General features: G+C 38.0%; 1 protein-coding gene across 2 annotated transcripts in view; it reads left to right on the top strand.

Moving 5' to 3' along the window:
- CACUL1 (CDK2 associated cullin domain 1) overlaps positions 1 to 21,635 on the top strand; it is a 74,009-nt gene that overhangs the window by 22,336 nt on the left and 30,038 nt on the right. For both annotated transcript variants that reach the window (XR_008292308.1, XM_015065877.3), the window contains exons 2-3: positions 3,979 to 4,105; positions 5,022 to 5,124. Coding sequence is in view for 1 of the 2 variants with exons in the window: in XM_015065877.3 (XP_014921363.2) it covers positions 3,979 to 4,105; positions 5,022 to 5,124 (230 nt within the window). In the remaining variant the exon portion in view is untranslated. The remainder of the gene's footprint in view (positions 1 to 3,978; positions 4,106 to 5,021; positions 5,125 to 21,635) is intronic.

Raw genomic sequence — 21,635 nt, 5'->3', positions numbered from 1 at the left:
ATCTAATAAATACGTGTTTCTAGGTTTAAGTCTTGTGGCATGATGTTTTGAGGCTAACACTAGGGATTTTACATTTTTTGAACTGTACTGTCTCTAGAGAGCACTGCATTCTTCAGTTCATTGAAATGCTCATTGTTCTGATTTTTATACTAGGCCTGCTTTACTCATTTATATTACCTGGGCCTTGTTGGGTTTTGAGTTTTAATACCTTTAAACTGCTTAAAAAGTAGTGCATTATTTTCAAGCTGGAAAACACAACCTAGATAAAATTTAGAAATTTAATGGTAATTTTTGTTCAGTGTCCATGCTTTATATTTCTTTCGGTCAGTCTGAACTTCTTTGTGGACAAAGTTGAGAGTGATTGACTACGTTTCTCTAACAAGAGGATCTAGTTTTAAAATTCAAGGCTACATACTGCACACATACAAACACATGCTTTGTATGTATGTGTATATATTTTTTTAAATCAGGGATTAGGTTGAGATTAGCAAGGAAATAATAGATACCTTGAAGTTTCTTGGATTGTCATTTTAAGTGTTGATTGCAGATTGGCATGAAAAACCTTCCTAATCTTTGGCTAAGAGTTTACACCAACATGTGCTCATTCTTCATTCTACCTCTGGTTCTCTTGATGCTTGTCTGTATTCTGTTCTTTTGCTACCATGGTGAAGATCAGCTGGTTTCCTAGAAGAAAGTGATGTTAGCTAGTGTCTTAATCCATTCAGCTGTGACAACAATATCAGAGACTGCATGGCTTATAAATCACAGAAACTTATTTCTCACGGTTCTGAAGGCTGGGAAGTCCAAGATGAAGGCACTGGTGAATTCAGTCTGGCAAGGGCCTGCTTCCTGGTTCCTGTAGACTGTCTTCTTGCTGGCGACTTCTGTTGCATAAGGAGTGAGGAATGTCTCTGGGGTGCTAATTCCATTTGTGAGGGCCTCACTCCCATGACCTAATTACCTCCCAGAGGCCCTTCCCAGTACCATCACATTGGAGGTTAGGATTTCACCATATGAATTTTGGGGGAAGAAACACAGATAGTCTGTAATAGCCAGCATTTAATAAAGGTCAGCCAAATTGGCTACTTATTTATTTATTTTCCAAGCAAAATATATGTAGAAATAGACGTATATTATATTTATAGATGGAAATGTAAAGTGGAAATAGATACGGCTTTTTTTGATGTGGAAATAGGCTTTAAGATTTTCTTCTGTGATCATGCCTTTTTCATTTTGGTTTTAAAGTCTCTTTTCAAAGATACTTAAAAGCAGAACATAAAAAAAAAAAAAAAAATGCCACATGAAAGATACCTGAGAGGCATCAGCAATTACTGCTTCTGTAGTGGGACTCCATTCTGTACTTACAGCCACAGGATTTTACATTTTAGATTCTTTTTTCTCCTTTGTATCCTTGACTTGGTGATTTGCTGAAGTGTAAAGCCTGTGGTTGAGAAGTAGGAGTGCTTTCCAGTTGCGAGCAGAGGTGGAGATCATCGAACTCAGCAGTTGGGGTGCCATGGGATGATTATGTTAATTCTTGGCTTCTGTACTTGAAGTTTTCTTTCTGAGCATGTCACTTACCTTCGTTAAGCCTCACCTTTTGGTGTAGAGTGGGTATGTGATCTGGTTTAGGTGATATAGGAGATTCAGTAAACTAGAACCACATAGAAGAGAAAATCGCTTTCGATTCATCTCTGACAGTGGCCTTTGTGTTTGTGGACAGAGTAAACGGGTGGGGCACCAAAAATTTCTGCTGTATTCTCAGATATGCTGAGCTTCTCTTACATCCATTCTCATCTCAGTACACAGCAACCCCATCCTTTGGTGCTCAGGCCAGAAACTTTGGAGTCATTCTGAACCCTTCTGTCATATCTCACATCTAGACTGTCAGCAAACCTGGTTGGCTCAATCTGTAAAATATGTACAAAGTCCGACCTCTCTCACCCTCACTGCTACCACCTGGTTCAACCTCCATCATCTCACGGCCTCCTCACTTTGCTTACTCCCAACATAGCAGCTGGATGACCCATAGAAAACCCAAGTCAGAACACATCACTTCTCCATCCAAAACTCTCCAGATGTCCCCATCTTACTTAGAGTAAAAGCCAGTCTTTAAAATGTCCTCTAAGGCCCTCTGTGATCTGGCTTCGTCCATCCTTTTGTGTGTGTCTGTGTGTCTGTGTGTGCGTGCATATACAGTTCCTTTTGGTTTTAGCCTTTGATGTAGCCAAAACTTTTCTTTCTTCATTCCCTTCAGTGCAGGAATTCATTGGTCAAGATTTTCATTCCATCTTTACTACCCCATCCTGCTTGATTTTTGGTTTGTTTTTTTACATTTTCACACGGTAAATTTACTTATTGTATACATTTCTGTTGGTTTTGACAACTGCCTGGAGTGGCGTATCCACCCAGACGATTCTACACAAAACAGTTTGTTCTCCCATGTTACCCTTTGTAGACAGTCCTCCCCACCCTCCGGCCCCTGGCAACCACTAGTCTGTTTTGCTTTTTATAGTTTGACTTCACTGGCATCTTATATAAATGAGAATCTTATAATAGCCATTTTGGTCTGAGTCTCGACTGGCAAAATGCATTTAAGATTATTCCATGTCGTATGAATGTGTTCTTTAGAATAAATATAAGCAAGAGGGGTGCCTGAGTGGCTCAGTCAGTTGTGCATCTGACTCTTGATTTCAGCTCAGGTCATGATCTCAAGGTCGTGGGATTGAGCCCTACATTGGGCTCCACTCTGAGCATGGGGCCTGCTTGGGATTCTCTCTCTGCCTCTCTGCTCCTCCCCTGCTCACACATGTGCATGCACGCTTGCTCGCTCTCTCGCTCTCTCTCTCTCTAAAGATAAATAAATGAACATTTTTTAAAAAGAATAAATTTAAGCAAGAAAAAGTGAATTCATTTAAAGAAAATACTGAGCAACAATGACAGGTGGTACATACATATGAGAGACCTCTTGAAGCTGAATTTGGAAATCAGTAGGTAAAGGCTTTCTTTATCTGGTACTTCTGACAGTAATTAGCCATGTACTCTTAGGGAAGTCAACTCTTTGCTTCCCACTTGCTGGTAAAATGAGTAGTAAAATACTTGATGTAGTAGTTGTTACCTTCTGCCTCTTGAGATGGCGGTGGTTCTATAAGACTCAGGGTATTTTAGGTTCTTTGGATAGCTCCTTTTTCCAGCGGGCGGGGGCAGAGTAGCTCTTTTTAACGTTGGCGTTTCATTGGTGTGAATCCCCTGTCACCCTGGATTTCAAAGTTGTTAGGACCAGCTGTTGTAAAAACTTTATGAAACCTTTAGTGAAGGAAGGAGAGCCAGACAGTAGGAATGAGGTCAGCCTCAATGTAAGTCTCCAGTTCGTTGATGTTTTTCTGTTGGGCTTATCAAGTGTAAGTTGGTAGAGTCTGAGTCCGCGCCTTAGTAATGTCCAGGAAGTGCTGGTGGTGCAAAAATGCCTGCGAGTTTCTAGCAACCTCTTTTGTCAGTGTAGCATTTGGACTTATAATATGGGGATAGTCCTATGTTACGTGAATTTTCTCGGGGGTGTCGCTGAAGATTGATTGTTGAGGCTCATAATTTTCCAGAACTTTGTTGTGGTTCATGGATAGGCTGCCTTGTCACATCACTGGCAACATGTATTTGAGGGTGACGTGTGTTTGAAAATGCTCCACTGATAACAGATACGAAAACTGGAAAATGAAACCAAAGATACTTGCTTGTTTTGTTTTTATTTTTGAAGATGGATTCATGGTCATTCCTTTTTAAATCGTAATTAATGGCTTCTTTAAAATCCCTGGCAAAGTTGCTGTTTCCTTGTTTTTGAAATGGGATAATAATTGAGTTGTATTTAGGTGATTGAATGTCAAAGAAATTAGAATAAGTGAAAGGAATTTGCGAGCACAAAATTGCTTTGATTTGTGTTTACATGTGGTATGTAGTAATATTTATTTTACTTTCTACTTTTAGTAATGAATGTTATAACTATTGAAGATTATAAGAGCACTTACTGGCCAAAATTGGATGGTGCCATAGATCAGCTTTTAACCCAGAGTCCTGGTGACTATATCCCCATATCCTATGAACAGATATACAGGTAAGTCAAGATTTCATTTGCCTGGGTTTGAGAGGGTATGTTGAGATTCATGACACCTTGAATTACGGCAGTAGGTATGCATATAATACATGTATGGTGAGGTTCTATAGGTGATTTGTATATTCCACACTTGGTGGTTGGAGGTTTGATTTTATACTTTCTGCTTCAGAATGGCTTTTGAATCAAGGTAGAGTTAACCTCAACTCGATTAGACTTCCTCCCACCTCAGCCTGCTACCCCCACTATACATAATGAAGAAACTTTGGAGGTCAGTGAAAAAGACACGAATGACCAGTATCTGGTGCAAAAATAATGTATTTTTTGTTTCACAGGGAGACCCTTGCTCGATCTGTTGATGTTTATTGACACACAATTCTGTCTTTGGTTATTTTGTTCCCCGGGTCCTGGTAAATGGAAACAGCAAATTAGTGAGGACCTGGGGTAGGACATGAGATCAGCCCTGTCACAGAGGAGGAAGCGACAGTTGTGTTGTTCGACACAAGTGATGCACAAAGAGATTACATTGCAAACCTTTTGTGAGTTAGAAACTTGGTGCTAATTATCACTCTCTCTCCCTTATTTTGATACTCATTGAAATGAGAGAGTGAGTTGAGAAGCTAGTTTGTAAGTAGTTATAGTCAGATTCTCAGATTATCACCTGATACTAGATTATTTACTACTGGCAAAATGTGTAATGCATTACTCTGAAGGATTTGCAGCTGGTGGTAGTATCTCTTTCATCTGAGCACTGATTGGGGCAAGGTAAACTTCTATTTAAAAGTTGTGATTGGTCAGTTTTTTAGGTCTGAATCGATTATTTGACCAGTGTCCGTATATCCAAAGTATGCATTCATCTTAGGTTGAATGAAGTTCTTTGTTGTTAACTTGGTTTTTCTGTTTTGGTTTTCCCCCACAGTTGTGTGTATAAATGTGTCTGCCAGCAGCATTCAGAACAGATGTACAGTGATCTGATTAAAAAGATAACTAATCACCTAGAGAGAGTCTCGAAGGAGCTGCAGGTAAAGAACTGATCATACTGATCTTTGCTTCCTTGGGATTTTTGGACTGGTTGAAAGTAGTCTCTATGATATATATTTGGAGGCTTGTTAATTTGATTAAGGTATAAATTTATTAATATTTCCTAGATGAGTATTGACCAAATTACCTAACCTTTAGAGTAATTTGTTAGAAAATTAGATATAAATTGTGGAACTTGTTAGATTGAATATACTTCAGACTTTAACAGATTCCATTTATTATGTCAGTGTTGCTTTTATTTAAAACTTGATTGTTTCTGCTAACCTTAGTATTTGATGACTTTTATAATATAAATGTAGGTATATTTTAATTTTTTAACTGTAACTTTTTTGATATTATCTTTGAGGATTGGTGATGGCCTGCTAGTTTCTAATATTTGCTAATATAAACAAGTGAAGTCACATTTTGTTGATAAACCCTCTGTGGATGAACATCATCCCAGCTGTAAAATTTGGGTAGGGCAGGTTGCAGAAAGTATTCTGTTGAAGGAAGCACTTGGCCTCTGATCCCTGTCCCTCCCTGCCTTAGTAAAGTTTCCAGTGCTTGAAGGTCAGGGACTATCTTTATGCCAGGGCCAGATCATATTTTAGGTCTGGTGCAGAAGTGACATGTATAGAAAAGTCACTCAGCAATAGATGTCCAGGATCCATACCACACTTAGGAAGTGCTCCAGCAATTCTGGAATATCCACAGTTTCTAGCATGCTTTGGCCTTGGATATTGTTCCTCACTTGCCTTCTGGTCTGAGGTATCTTGGTCTTGTTTACTGCAAACAGTTGCCCTAAGTAGCTTTTATTTATTTATTTTTTGATTGCAGCCAGAGCTATGTTTATCATGGCCAAATACATAGTTTTCCTGTTGTTAGAGTGTAAATTGTTCTCTTAATCTTTTTGCCACCAAATATGAAATATTTACTCATTTAACAAACAAATTTATATATTAAAAAAAATTTTTTTTAAGTTTTATTTATTTTGAGAGAGAGCAGGCCGGGGAGGGGCAGAGAGAGAGAGGGAGAGAGAGACTCCCAAGCAGGCTCCACACCATCATCATGGAGCCCAACATGGGGCTCGAACTCAAACTGAGATCATGACCTGAACTGAAACCCAGAGTAGGACACTTAACCGACTGAGCCACCCAGGTGCCCCTAACAAAAAAGTTTGGTACCTAAGCATTATAAGTTGTGGATGAAACCCAGGATCTGTGCATGATAGCTTTGAGTTACTTGCTTACAAATTCTTGATTCTACGCTTGCCCTTACTTCTCACATCCAGTTTACTACCAGATCTTGTTTGCTTCCTATTTCTCTCTTGGCTCCTGTCCACTTCTCTTCACTAGCCACTACCAACCCAGGCACTGAAACACTCATCTAAGCTGGTTACTCTGTCTTCACATCTCTAGTCTTCACATCTCTTGCTTTTTTCTTCATTTCAGAGTGACTGTTTCTAAAGCATAAAGTTCAAACTTTTTCATATGACTTAGGAAACCTTTCATTATTTGATTTTGCTTATTTCTGTAGCCTGATATGTTATGTCTCTGCTCCTGTGTATTGAACTTACTTCAGTTCCTTGAACAGTTCATGTACTCTTCTTGGCTTTTGCCGTGTTAACTCGATGGCCTGGAAAATTCTTCCTTTTTCTCTGCCCTCTTATTTTTTTGGCTGGCGTGATCTTACTTTGGCTGCAGCTTGGACATCATTTGATTTGGGAAACAGTCTCTGATACTTTGTTCCCCCAAGTCTGGGCCCCTCACCTGTGCCTTTGCAACACCTAGTATATTATTGTAGTTCATTCTGCGTATTATAACTTCTTGTTTAGCTGTGCCTTTCCCTCCACCTTCCCCCAATATTATTTTCTGGGAAGGCAGAGGAACATGTCTGCTTTCTTTGTTATTGTGTCTTTAGCACGTAGCCCAGTATCTGATATATCCTAGATGTTTTTATTGTGTTGTCAGTACCTAGTCTAGTATCTGATACATACTAGGCATTACATGCCTATCGAATGCAATGTATATCAAATGTTTACTAATAAATAATTTACTGCTTGTTGAATAACCTTTTTCTAGTAGAAATCTGAATGTAATCATGTTTTTTAACATCAAGCATTAGGTGGTTTTGGGGTTCAGGAGTACCAGAGCTTTTATTAGAACAGCAAAGAACTCAGTATCCTCAAAAAGGATGATTTTATTAACACTGTTTTGCTGTTATTGAAATAATACTAATTAATCTTCTAAAAGAAAAAAAAGCAAACCATTTCAGTTCAATTATCAGGGCAAGATATGCTACTTGTCCTATTTATATCTATGAAATGTGGGTTGAAAATGTTATTATGTGTATTACACTTGGGCCCTGACTTCACATGTAGATCATTAATTTGACCAATAGAACTCTGATTTGCTAAATTCATTTGTTAAATTGGAGCTTCTGCTTGAGTAGATTTTTCTTGTATTCAATCTTATTAAGCACTGTAAGACGTTTTTTCATTCTTACAGTTACAGTGTTATATTTTTAAAGTTAGAGGGCACAATAGTATTGTATTATCAAGCTCAATCAAATTGGTAGTTTTGGAAGGTCACTTGGTTACATCTTTGCCGTGTGTTTGCTTGACCAATTATCAATAATATGAAGGTAACCTGTTACTTGCCTAGGCTGTGCTGCCTGGGGTACCAGTCGGTACTCTGGAGTCACTAAGGTTTAGAGACTAAGTTTCTGAGGTTTTGGAGAATGGTCCCTGTCAGTGTGCCTAGAGCTCCCTCATTCTTTATCATGAATGTCTGATTGTCCATTAACCTTACTTTATTGATGGACCGTCATTTATTTAACTGATTTTTGATTGATGAATGTTTGATTGCTTCCAGTCTTTGGGTGTTACTAACAGTGCTGCAGTGTTTACTACGTCCGTCCGTATTGCAGTTCACCAAAGTCGTACCAACGTACCGTCTAACCAGTTACGTATAGATCGGAGTGCCTGTTTTCCCCCACCCTTCCTTACTAATCCAGCATATTAGAAGACTAAATTTTCACTTTAGGTAATGAGGTAATTTTTATTAAAAACGAAAACATAAGAGCAGTATCTTTTTTGATGTTAGTATTTTGGAAACCACATTGATAAATGTAAAGGTAATATATAAAACCAAGGGAATGTAGTTGATTTTTAGAATCAGTACATGTTCTACTTAAGAGTTCAGCAATATGGCCTATAAAAATATTTTACTTCAGAATGATAGCTTTTGTAAGATTCTAAAGTCTAACCATTATTAAATAGCCCGGTGAAGTGGGTAAAAACATGGGGACCTGCGTTTTGGTCTCAACTCTGCCACTCAGTAGTTGTGTGCCTCTTGACTAAACATGCTGGTATCTTGTAAATTTTCTCAACATTGAAATGAAGTGGCTTTACTGAAATATCTGGTTGCATTAAGCAAAGTAATAAGGTATTTTGTCTACTGCTTCCTGCTTGGCAAATGCTTCTTCGTTGTTTTCCCAGGCTCAAGCTTGTTAGTGTCCACCTGTGTGGAATGTTCTGGACTCCTTGCGCTCCCCTCAAAGCAAAACAGACCATTGGAATTTTTCCTTCTGGATACTTACAACACCTTGGCAATGACAACCCTGTTAGAGCAGTTGTTGTGTTATATTGTTTCTGCGTCCATGTTTGGCCATCTCGCAGGTCCTCCTATGAGGGCACAGACTCTGTTGTGTTTGTCTTTTTATCCGTCATGTCTGGCACACTCCCAACACAGCAACTAAATTTGACCTATCCTATGGAAAGAGTAGCCTAATTAGGTACATACTATCACTAATCTCTAGATGTTTAGGCATGTTATAAATGTATTCAGTGTTCAGTTGATTCTGTTTATTGATTTATTCATTGTTACAAATACGTGGCATAAGTTTTCATGTGGAACAGAACAAGACTATATGCCAGGCTCCATGAGCCAGAAAAGTTTAATTTGGGTGGAACGTTTTGTTTGCAACTCTGATTTTAGAAATGAAATACTGTTAAAATTTGCTAAAACAAAAGTGGGATGAGTTGCATTTGGCACATAATCAGAAATGTAGTGCTGGTGTTGATAAATCCATGAGTTAGACCTTCAGGGCATGGGCCTTTATCTTTCAAGGACATCTTAAAATAGCTGCAGGTTTGTATGGTTTATGTGTCAGAGTGACTTATTTATCTCCATCATAAGTCATATCCTGTTGGGGAGACTGAAGGGTATATGAAATAATCTTCCATATTGCGCAGTTATTGACTTAAAAACTAGAGACTACTGTTTTCAGAGATTCCAAAAGATTTTAATTAGTTAAACCTAAATGTTTCTATGTTAACTGTGTACTCTAACGTGTTGACTCTTAAAAAAAAAATCGGGGCACCTGGGTGGCTCAGTTGGTTGAGCATCGACTCTTGATTTTGGCTCAAGTCATGATCCCAGGGTCATCGGATTGAGCTCTGTGTCTGGCTGCACGCGGAGTGTGGAACCTGCTTAAGATTCTCTCCTCCTTGGACCCTCTCCCCTGCTCACACTCACTCTTAAAAAAAGGAAATCCTTGTTCTTTTATTTTGGAAACAATGACTTTTCTACCACTTAAGTAACTTTAAAAGGCTTTTTTGTTATTTAGTTTATTAAGTTTCAAAAATCACTTAAATAGCTAACCCTACTCAGTATTCTGCTTACATTATACTACACAGCATGTATATCTATACTTTTTTACCTACTACTAGATTGTTTGAGCTGTGATAGTGTTTTGCGTTAGGTTTTTTTTTTTTCTTCCAAGTTTTTATTTATATTCCAGTTAGTTAATATATAGTGTAATACTAGTTTCATGAGTAGAATTTAGTGATTCATCACTTACATGTAACACTCAGTGATCATCACAACAAATGACCTCCTTAATACCCATCATCCATTTAGCCCATCCCCCTGCCCACTCCCTCTGCCTCAGGTTTTTTTAAAGCCATTCTGCTCCCTTGCATTTAACTCCTCTCTTCTTTAAATAAATTCTCTATTAATATATTTTCCTTTTTCTGTATCTCCAAAGCCTCAAATGTGAATTTCTAATTCTGATTTTTTAATATACCAGTGAATGGAAATAGGTAACAGGTTTATTAGTTTAGTGAACGATATTCTGGTTAGTTGTGGAAAATTCTGTTGAAACTCTTAGCAGTCCCCATACTTTTGGTGAGGGCTCAGACCAGGTTCTCCAAATGTCTGTTGACCATTTCAACTGGGATTTCTTCTTGTGGATACCTCATATTCGTGTCTAAATCTAAATTCCTCTTCACCCAAATAATTTTCACTCTCAGACTTGAGCTTTCATGTTCATCTTTGACTCCTTTTTTCTCCTTCACCCCTTGTTTCCAGGTGATTGTCAAGGTTGATAGAACACTATCATTTCCCTTGCTTCTGTCATCTTTCAGTCTAATTGCTGTTGTTCTTCTCCATGTCAGTATTGGCTCATGTCTGCAGCATTCTCCCAATTGGTTTTTCTATACTCTTTGGTTAAGTAATCTTCTGAAAACACTAATATGATGGGCACACTTTCTGTTCAGAAACCTTAGACTCCCTATTGCCTTTCTCAGTCACAGTCAATTTTTTGGTTAGTATAAAAAACTGAGCTGGTTGATTGGTTATGGGGGTTCCTAGTGGGAAACCTGATGTAGCCAGTGCCTTCCATCCAAGTATATAAGGTAGTCTGTTAGGTATAACAGCAGATAAATGATTGATAAGGCTAGATAATTTGGACCAACGCTTTACTGATTACAATGTAAAAAACGGACAAGGTTGCTAATAAAAAGTGTAAGGAATTATAGGATCACAATCGGAGAGAAGGAAACCCAGAGAGGGGAGTCTAGCACCTGAGCCATTTCTCCACTAGGGGCCCCTGTTTATTCTGGAAAAGAAAGCTAATTGGCCGAGGATTTAATAGAGTTTTGATGGGCTTGTGGGGGTAGGGTGATAAAAATTGGGAGATTAGAGTCCATCAAACGTGAAGGATCACATCCCAACAGTAGCAAAAATAGTAAGTTACCGACTGTTGTAACTGGAGCCTGATTCCTGACTGCATTAAGGTGGTGTGGATTTGCTAGTGCCTCTAGTTGCTTACCAGAAGCAAAAGTAAATTGTCTCTGAGAAAGATAACATTATCTGAGGCATCAGATGGTTCTCTGATTTTTCATAAACAGTATCTGGCACTCCATGAGAAATAATTAGTCATATTAGGAGGTGAGCATAAAAGTAAAAGAAATGGTAAAATCCATTTCTGGACAAGAATTGAGAGAATCCATCATCAGTAGTCTCTCACCTTAAAGAAGTAATGAAGAGTGTTGTTCAGATAGAAAGAATATGTTCCTAGATGAAAACTTGGAGAATCAGGTAGAAATGAAGAACAACAGAAGATAAATATGTGAGTGTAGAATAATAATAATGATAATGTCTTATAGAGTGTAAAAATCTACATAATCAAAACACATGACAATTACATATAAGGTGGAAGGGAGTACCTGGGTGTAAAATGTTCTAAGGCCCTTGCATTGTGTAGAAAGAGGTAAAATACTAAGTTAGACTGATAACAAGGATGCAGTCTGTAATTTTAGGGTAACCACTAAAAGAATGGTAAAAGAAAGTATAATTAACAGGTAATAGAGGAAGAGAATGGAATAACTTAAAAATAATCAAGGAAATCAAGAAAGGATTAAAAAAAAAGGACAGAGAACAGATGGAACACATAGAAAACAAATAGTAAGGTAATAAATTTAAACTTCAGCATATCAAGCAAGGGCCACCTGGAGGCTCGGTCGGTTAAGCATCCGATTCTTGGTTTTGGCTCAGGTTATGACCTCACCGTTTGGGAGTTTGAGCCCGATGTTGGGCCCTGTGCTGCCAGGGTGGAGCCTGCTTTGGATTTTCTCTCTCCCTCTCTCTGCCCCTGCCCTATTTGTGCTCCCCCTCAAAATAAATGAACTTAAAAAAATTTTTTTTAATTAAAAAAATCATTTAAAAATAAACTTCTGTGTATCAATTATTATGTGAAATGTTAAGACTACCATATTTAAAAAAGTAAGCAGATTATCAAACTGAATGCAATTCTGCAACCTTATGAAATGCTGCTAATATGAGGCAGCATATTTAGCATAATTTTAGACAGAAGGATTGAAAATAAATGATGGAAAAAGGTATACCATACAAACATAAGCCTGAAAGAAAGATGATATAGCTACATTGATATCATAAAAAGTAGACTCAGAGCAAGAGGTATTATTGTATATAAAGAGAACTTGTTTTAGGTTTATTTATTTTTGAGAGAGAGAGTGCACGCGTGCAAGTTGGGGAGGGATAGAAAGAGGGAGAGAGAATCCCAAGGAGGCTCTGTGCTACCAGCATAGAGCCCGATGCAGGGCTTGAACCCACGAACCGTGCAATCATGACCTGAGCTGAAATAAAGAGTCGGACACTTAACTGACTGAGCCATCCAGTTGCCCTTAAAGAGAACTTTTTATAATAAAAAGTTCCAGTTCCAGGAAGGTATGTAATATTTCTAAAATGTGTATGCACCCAATAACATAACCCCTAAAAGGATAAACAGACAAATCCATAATCAGAGTGAGAAGTTAACACATCAGTGATGTTAGCAGCATTTATCTCAAGAAATTAGAAAAAGAATACAGATGAAACCCAGAGAAAGAATTAAGTCACAATCTTTGCTAGTAGACCGTTGAAATGATCAGAAGTATTCAGGAAACTGTGGTACAAAACAGAGTAAGAAAAGTGCCATGACAGACTAACAGTGTGATAGTCACAGCCAAATGGAGGAGTAGAGAGGAGGCAGCATTAAAAATGATACATCATGAAGAATGGGTAGATGTTTGGGAAGGGAGCATTTTTGGGCTAAGAAAGCTTCATAAGCAAAGGCAGTTTCTGGGGAGGTTTGGGTAGCAAAGAGAGGTCCTGTGAAGATAGATGTGGTGTTTGAGGGAAACTGGGAGGAGACCAGGCTGAAAAAAGGCAGATTGGAACCAAACTGTAGAAGCCCTTACGTACCAGGAGTTGCATCTTAGATCAATGTAGAATACCAAAGATTATATAAATATAAATTGGTTGCAGTAGATCAGGTGAACTACAGGTCCACAGTTCCTTATCTGAAATACTAAAATCCAAAAAAAAGCTTTGAAAGTGTATTTTTCTTTTTGTAAATTTGGTGTCAAAACTCATGTAGTAAAACTTGATTTAAACTCGTGAGGAACTTGGTGGGAACATTTACATATTTTTTTTCTCAGAGATATCCGTGTGTTACGAATTTCTCCCAAAAGATCAGTGTGTTGATATTCCCAATCTCTACTGCATATTCCCAATCTCTACACATAATATATTGTGTAGATACCATGATACCTTCTGAATCTGAAAAGTTCTGAATTAATGGCACACCTCTAGCCCCAGGAATCTTGGACAAGAAATTGTGGACTTGTTGGTAAGGAGAAGGGAGAAAGCAGCATCTAGAATGTGTTGCAGGGATCAGAGAAACAGAATAGCTAAAACCATGACCAGTTGGAAGAGAGGCAGGGTGAGTGGATTGAGAGATCGATATGGTTTCCATAGAGATGTTGGCAGTTGCTATAGGGGACTTGAGAGATAGGGAAGGAAGATAATGGTTTGAGAACATTCAGGTCTGCAAACATTGAGTGTCCATGTGTGAGCAAATGTGCTAGATGCTAAGGCTGCAGGGATAATTAAGATGCAGGTTTATTCTTTAGTACTGTTTAGGGGAAAGGTGTAATGATCATTTTAATATATTAGAATGTGATGAGTAATAGGATAGAGGTAGGAAATGAGTCACAAGTCTTGCTAATTTTCCCCCGTGTAAAGTGTCTCAGATTGATCCCATGCCATGTCCCTAGTTTAGGTCCTCATTGGGACTTGGCTGAAAAATAGAAAAAGATTTCTAATTTGTATCTTGGCCATGCAGCTTGCCTTAGTCCGTTTTGTTTATTTTTCAGACTTATCAGCTATTTTCTTAACCTTTTGACTCCCTATTTACCTAAAGAGCAAAGACCATACTCCTTAACAATTAGGATTTCAAGGCTCTTCACACTGTGAACTCAGCAAGATAGTGTAACATTATTTTGCTATTAAAATTTAAATGGGCTGTGTGTTTTCATCCTTATGTGTTTTCTCATTTGGTTTCTTTTGCCACTATGAACAATGACCCTTGAACAATGGCGGGGGGGCTGGTGCCCTATGCAGTTGAAAATCTGAATGTAACTTTTCACTTCCCCCAAACTAACCACTAGTAGCCTATTGTTGACTGGAAGTCTTACTGATAACATAAGCAGTTGATTAACACATATTTTGTATATTATATGTGTTATATATTGTATTCTTACAATAAAGTGAGCTAGAGAAAAAATGTCAAGAAAATCATAAGAGAAAATATATTTACAGTACTGTACCGTATGGAAAAAATCCGTGAATAAGTGGACCCATGCAATTCAAACCCGTGTTGTTTGAGGATCATCTCCCCCCTTTCTGGAAAGGGGCGTTCTACTTGTCTGTTAGGGTTTGCTGAGCTTTTAATTTTAACTCCATTGTCCCCAAGAGGCTTAATTAATCACTTTCTCTTCTTTGCTTCTGTAGCATTTTATTTGTATTGCTACTGTCGTCCTTAGTTGAGCACTTTGACGTCTATTTAGTTACCAAGGAGGATGCCATCTGTGCAGCCTGTGAGCTCCTTGAGGGCAAGAATCCTGACGTACTAGCATTGGTTTCTTTTGGCCTGTTGTAGTCTTGAGCTCAGTTAAATACTTATTAGATAAATATTCTAGTCATAATGCCATTAATCAAATGTTTGCATTTCTCTTACTTATGGGATGCATGGTAGGAGTATATGTCTCTATCTCATAGAAGTTAAAGTTAGACTTAGCTAAGTGACTTGCTTTGGCCTATGAATTGTGAAAGAAAGTGAAGTGTGTATGGTGAAGTGTGTACCCAAAGATCTGAAGCCCTTAAGATCAGCTGTCCGATTTTCTGAATTTCCCTGTGCTTGCTAAGTGTTTCAGATGGTGGAGGCTTTCTTATCCCGGGTCCCTGGGTAAGTATGACATGGAACAGACTTTCAAGATGGGCCTGTAGCCTGAGGAAGAAAACTTTGCTATGTATTTTTTTCCCAGTTTGAACTCATTGAAAAAGTGTACAAACTTGGTTTTAGTGTAGTCATGAAGCGATGCAACCATCACTGCTAATTTATTTATTTGTTTGTTTGTTTATGTTTATTTGTTTCTGAGACAGAGACAGAGCATGAGTGGGGGAGGGGCAGAGAGAGAGAGGGAGACACAGAATTCGAAGCGGGCTGCAGGCTCTGAGCTGGCAGCACAGAGCCCGACGCAGGGGTCGAACTCACAAACTGAGATCATGACCTGACCCGAAGCCGGTCGCTCAACCGACTGAGCCACCCAGGTGCCCCACATCACTGCTAATTTAAAGAACATTGTAGGTACCCTAGCAAGAAAACCGCTAGTCACCGGCAGTACTTTCCCACCCTCCTCTTCTCTCAGCCACTGGCAACCACTAATCTGCTTTAAGGTTCATTCCTGTTTATATCATGATTAATACTTCATTTCTTTTTATGGCTGAATAACATTGCATTGTATGGTTATAGTACATTTTATTTTTATTTTTTTTTAAGCTTATTTTATTTTGAGAGAGAGACAGAGTGTGCACAAGTGGGGGGTGGGCAGAGAGAGAGGGAGAGAATCCCAAGCTGACTCCACGCTATCAGCATAGAGCCCAACTTGGGGATCAAACCCACAAACCATGAGATCACGACCTGAGCCAAAATCCAGAGTCAAACACTCAAACCGACTGAGCCACCCAGGCACCCCTATAGTACATTTTATTTATCCAGACTTTGTTATTTTAAGTCACTGAGATAAGTATTTGAGTTGACAGTATTTAGAATATCCTGTTTGCCCCAACATTTGGATAATTGAATTTAATGGATAGAACATTCTATACTCTTAAAACTGTCTTAAATGACACTTCCATACTTTGATTATTTTTGTGTACATCTGAATCCAGAATCCATTAGGGCAATCATGAGGCATTTTTACCCATGTAATGTTGATAAATTTATTGTATACATTAATGCACTTTATTCTTTTGAGAGTATATTTTCACTTTCACAACAACTATTGATGTTTTGATCTATTAGCTTTATAGCCAGTAACCTGTTCACAAGTGTGTTCCTTCCAGCAGTTGGTCAGTGATCTGGAGCTTGCGCTGTACATCGTGTACATGAATATTGTGTTTAAACAGACTTGGTTCTCAGGCCAGGACAATAACATTGACGTGTTAGGAATGGTACCGGTAATACTAACCTGAGTTCAGGGTTCTGAGGAGGAGAGGCCACAGAAACAGACATGGGGAAGAAAGATGTTGCAGTTTTTATTCCCCAGTAGGGCTAAATTTGGAACGGTTAGATGAGTATTTGTCAAGTAATTGTGTTTAAACCATTTATTTTACTAAGATTGGAGTAGTTTTAATGTCTCGTGAGCTGAATATATCTTGGTTGAGGTCAATATAATTTAACTCTAGACCTATTTGTAATAATGGAAATTAATAGAAACTAAACCATAATTAGTCAACATTACTTAACTTTGTGTCGCTCTTCAGAGACACCAGATTACAAATAAAGCTTTACTGCCAAACCGCCAACAAACTGAGCCAAATTGTCTTGGTGTTTGAAGTCAGAGCAAGGGTTGCTTTGCTGTTTGTGTTTTGTCCAGTGGGTGGCAGCATAACTCAACTGGTTGTCTTGGTGGCCAATTTGAAATTTTACGTATTTTTTAGAGGCTAGAAGTTCTGTACTCTGTTTAACTACAGAGTGTGTTTTGAAAAAAACTTTCATCCCCCGAATATGCTATTTAATCCTTACTGAGTATGATATTTTTTAAACTTTCTGTTAATGTTTATTTATTTTTTAGAGAGACAGAGTGCAAGCGGGGGAGGGAGAAGGAGGGAGACACAGAATCCGAAGCAGGCTCCAGGCTCTGAGCTGTCAGCACAGAGCCCAACATGAGGCTCGAACTCACCAACCGCAAGATCATGACCTGAGCTAAGTTGGATGCTTAATCGACTGAGCCACCCAGGAGCCCCAGGATGATTTTAGATAATAAGAAAATTGCCTATTGTCTCTACATAGATTTCAAGTAAAATAATTATCATTGCCAACTGGTAGGCAGCTCTTCATATGTGTATTTCACTGAATTTGTTTTGAAAAAGTTATTTTGAGATCTATTTTTTTATCCAAACTGAAACTTAAAGCACTTGTTATAGCAAAGTTGTTCTTGTCTCACTGAATTTGCTAGTGAGATACTTCAACCCTCTACAGACCATAATTCTAATAAGTTCACTGTCAGTTTTTCAAGATAAGGACTGTGTTTTCTTTTTATATGCCCTCATGGGGCTTAACATAGTGTCAGACTCAGAGAGAGATCCAATAAAATACTTGTTGATAAAAAGCATGTGCTTGCTTTACAGCTGAGATTACTAGAACCATCTACTTGTTACTTAAAACAGCATCCTGAAGATGGAATTTGTGATTAGCAAGAGAGTCAAATCACTCCAGTAATGAATAGATGTTTGTAGTTATTTATGATCACAGTGTATACAGAGTACAAATATGAGTTGTATTCTTTTTATTTATTTTTTAAATATTCATTTATTTATTTTGAGAGAGAGAAAATGAGGGAGGGGCAGAGAGAGAATCCCAAGCAGGCTAATGTGGGGCTCGATCTCACAAACCGTAAGGTCATGAACTGAGCGAAAGTCGAGAGTCCCCAGTTATATTCTTTTTAAAATAAACTTTTTGTTTTGAGACAGAGTCATGTATTTAAATTGGAAAAGATAAGGGAAAAAGTTTTCTTTAAAAAATAAGCAAATAGGGATAAGTGGTAATTTTTGTTAAGTATTAAAAGAGGTGAGGTGTGTAGAAAGTGAGAAGTCATCCTAGTCCATCTGACTTCTTTAGATATTTTCCTGTATTAAGTCATCCTTGAACCTTTTGTAACTGTCATGTCAGCTAGCTTAGTCACTGTTAATGTGGGTAAGCTATAGGAATCAGGGTCATAGAGGCTGGACTTTTAATTCAGTTTACTCTCAAAGACCCAGTGGAAACTTACATAAAGGAACTGGAATGGGGTGCTTGGGTGGTTCATTTGGATGAGGATTCGACTCTTGATTTCAGCGCAGGTCATGATTTCCCGGTTCCTGGGATTGAGCCTCGCATTTGGCTCTGGGCTTCAGCACAGAGCCTACTTGGGATTCTCTTTCTCTCCCTCTCTGTCTGCCCCTCCCTGACTCACTCTCTGTCAAAATAAATAAATAAACTTAAAAAAAAAGGAACTGGAGAATAGGTGTGGACTATCCTTGTGTTGGGGCTCACAGGGATTCTGAACTGTTAGTTATACGTGGCCTTTAATGATTTGTTACCGTTTCTGTTGTTTTCTTACCAGCCTTTGTGACTGCCATCACTGATGGAGAAACTGTTCATGTGTCCATCCTTTCCTTAGACGAGCTGGTCACTTTTTATTTTTATTATTTTTAAAAGATTTTATTTTTGGGAGGCACCTGGTGGCTCTGTCAGTTAAGCATCTGGCTCTTGATTTTGGCTCAGGTCATGATCTCACCATTCATGGGTTCGAGCCTGTGTCAGGCTCCATGCTGACCGTGGAAACTGCTTGGGATTCTCTTTCTCTCCCTCTCTGTTTCTGTCCCTCCCCTGCGTGCGACCTACATGCTTGCCCTCTCTCAAAATAAATAAACTTTAAAAAATATATATATACCTGATTTTTTTTTTTTTAAGTAATCTCTACCTTCAACGTGGGGCTAAAACTCACGACCCCAAGACCAAGAGTCATTTGCTCTACCAATTGAGCCAGGCAGGCACTACGGAGCTGGTCACTCTTTAGAATTCATTTCACCTAGCTGGACAGTGCAGCTGTAAAATACAGAGACCTCAGATCCCTGATGAGTTTGGAAAACTGATTATGTATTTTAACTAGTTTTTTTGTTATCATGAGGGTGGGACTGATGTTTTCTAGCACCTTTCTGCATTCTGAGTGGATGTGGAACTTCCATTACATTTTAATAACTTTATAATCACAACAGTGATTTGACAACAGTCAAGAAGCTGTTACATTTAAAATAAAAATTTAGGTAGAGTTTATCACTAATGTTAAAATGTTAGTGTATCATTTTTTACTAATTTGACTATAGTTTGCAGCTAAATTGTTGCTGTTGTCATGCAGTAAATGCCTTGTGTTGCATGGGTGATTACTGCTCAACCCTCTCTTGAATCCTCTGGGCTTCCTTCCCATAAAACTGCTTTTCCTTCACAGTGGTCTACGCTTGACTTTTCTAAATATTTAGTGGCCGCTGACCAGCTGTTTAAAGAATCCCCTGAAATTCTCAGTAAAAATATACACTTCTGGAGGGGCACCTGGGTGGCTCAGTCGGTTAAGGGTCCGACCTCAGGTCAGGTCATGATCTCACAGTTCGAGCCCCACGTCAGGCTCTGTGCTCACAGTGCAGAGCCTGGAGCTTGCTTTGAGTCCTGTGTCTCCCTCTCTCTCTGCCCCTTCCCCGCTCATGCTTTGTCTGTCTGTCTTTCTCTCTCTCTCTCAAAATAAATAAATATTTTAAAAATATATATCTATACACTTCTGGAAAGTTTCGGAGTTAGGACTTTGGAGTGTGGCTCAGGAATCTGCATCATTAACAAGCCCTTCGGGTGATGGTGGAGAACAACATTCTTTGAGATCCGCTGGCCTGGAAAAGTGCACCACTGTTGCTGAACCTGGTCTCTCTTAAGCAAGGAGTGGTGTCATCTTGTTTAAATAGAAGACTGTGTTATGGCTGAAGCCACTCAACACATTTGCACCACTGAAGTTCTAGTCTGGGTTAGAGAAGTATCCATGCAGACCGGATAATATAAACAGTAAAGCATAGTTTAAGTGTCTCATGAAGAGGGACAGGTAAAATAGACAATGGTGTGTCCAGATGGTCATTATGTGGTAGAAATGTATTTGACCTAGGAGATGTTGCTGTATAGCTGAGTGATAAAAGCAGATTAGAAAATAATGTAATTCCATGTTTGTTAAAACATGCACACACATACAAGAACAGATGGAAATGTTAATGGTAGTTATCTACCAATGTTGGTATTGGTGGTATTTCTGTAATTGCGTTTTTAATCTTTTAAAATTTTAGTAAACATGTATTACTTCTGTAAAGATACATGTTAGTAGCCTTATGTGTTTTAGACTCTTCTCTCCCATCCTTTCTTCTTCCCTATTTCATTTTAACATGCAAAAGTCATTTCTTTATTTGAAGACAATGTTATTATGAACATAAAAGCACATATTCTTTTTTTTTTAGGTTAATTTTTTATTTATTTTGAGAGAGAAGGGGAAAGAGAGAGAATCCCAAGCAGGCTCTGCACTATTAGCACAGAGCTTGATGTGGGGCTTGAACTCATGAACTGTGAGACATGACCTGAGCTGAAATCCTGAGTTGGTTGCCTAACTGACTGCAACACCCAGGTGCCCCAAAGCACATATTCTAAAAATTTTTTTCATGTTTCATTTTGGTGGGATGGGGTTGGGGCAGAGGCAGAAGAGGAGGGATATAAATAGGAAATTGTGGAACTTGTTTGTATCTTACATTTGTGTCCATTTTGATAGCCACTAGCCATGTGCATCTCTTCAAATGAAAATGGAATAAAAACTCAGTTCCTTAGTTTCATTAAATACATTTCAAGTGCTCAGTAGCCCTACATGGCTAGTGCAGGTATAGGACTTTTCCATCATCGCAGAAAGTCCTGTTGGCAGTACTGACCTCGATCGTAAGTATTTTTAAGTCTATTGTCTAGTAAAATTCTTGAAATAAATCATGTTGCTATAAAATTAATATACATCCCTTTAGAATAACTGACCATACTTTTTTAATCTAGCTTTCAAAACTAAAGATAAACTTTTGTTTTCCTTCCCTTCTATGAAGGCTTGGTATGGTATGTCAAATCCAGCTCTTCCCTCCTTGCTCTAAGGAATATTCTTAATGAATAATATATATATATTATTTATATATATTATTTATATGTTTATATATATTATATATAAATATATATATTATTATATATGTATAATATAATATACATATATATGTATAATACAATATTATACATATATATTATATGTATAATATAATATACATATATATGTATAATACAATATTATATATATATATTATATGTATAATATAATATTATATGTATGTGTATGTATATATGTATATATACATACATGTGTGTATATATATAAAATGGTAGTGATTCTTAGCAGGTTAGGTCTTCAAAACTAGGTGCTGCTAAAGTTCTTTTGGTTCCTATACCATAATCCATAAGACTATCATCTAGTTCTTTTTTTTTTAACTTAAAAATTTTTTAAAAAGTGCTG

Source organism: Acinonyx jubatus, chromosome D2 (assembly GCF_027475565.1).
Source record: "Acinonyx jubatus isolate Ajub_Pintada_27869175 chromosome D2, VMU_Ajub_asm_v1.0, whole genome shotgun sequence".
In the NCBI taxonomy this organism is placed as follows: Eukaryota; Metazoa; Chordata; class Mammalia; order Carnivora; family Felidae; genus Acinonyx; species Acinonyx jubatus.
The sequence above is the reverse complement of the archived record's forward strand: the minus strand, read 5'-3'. Positions and strand labels throughout refer to the sequence as shown.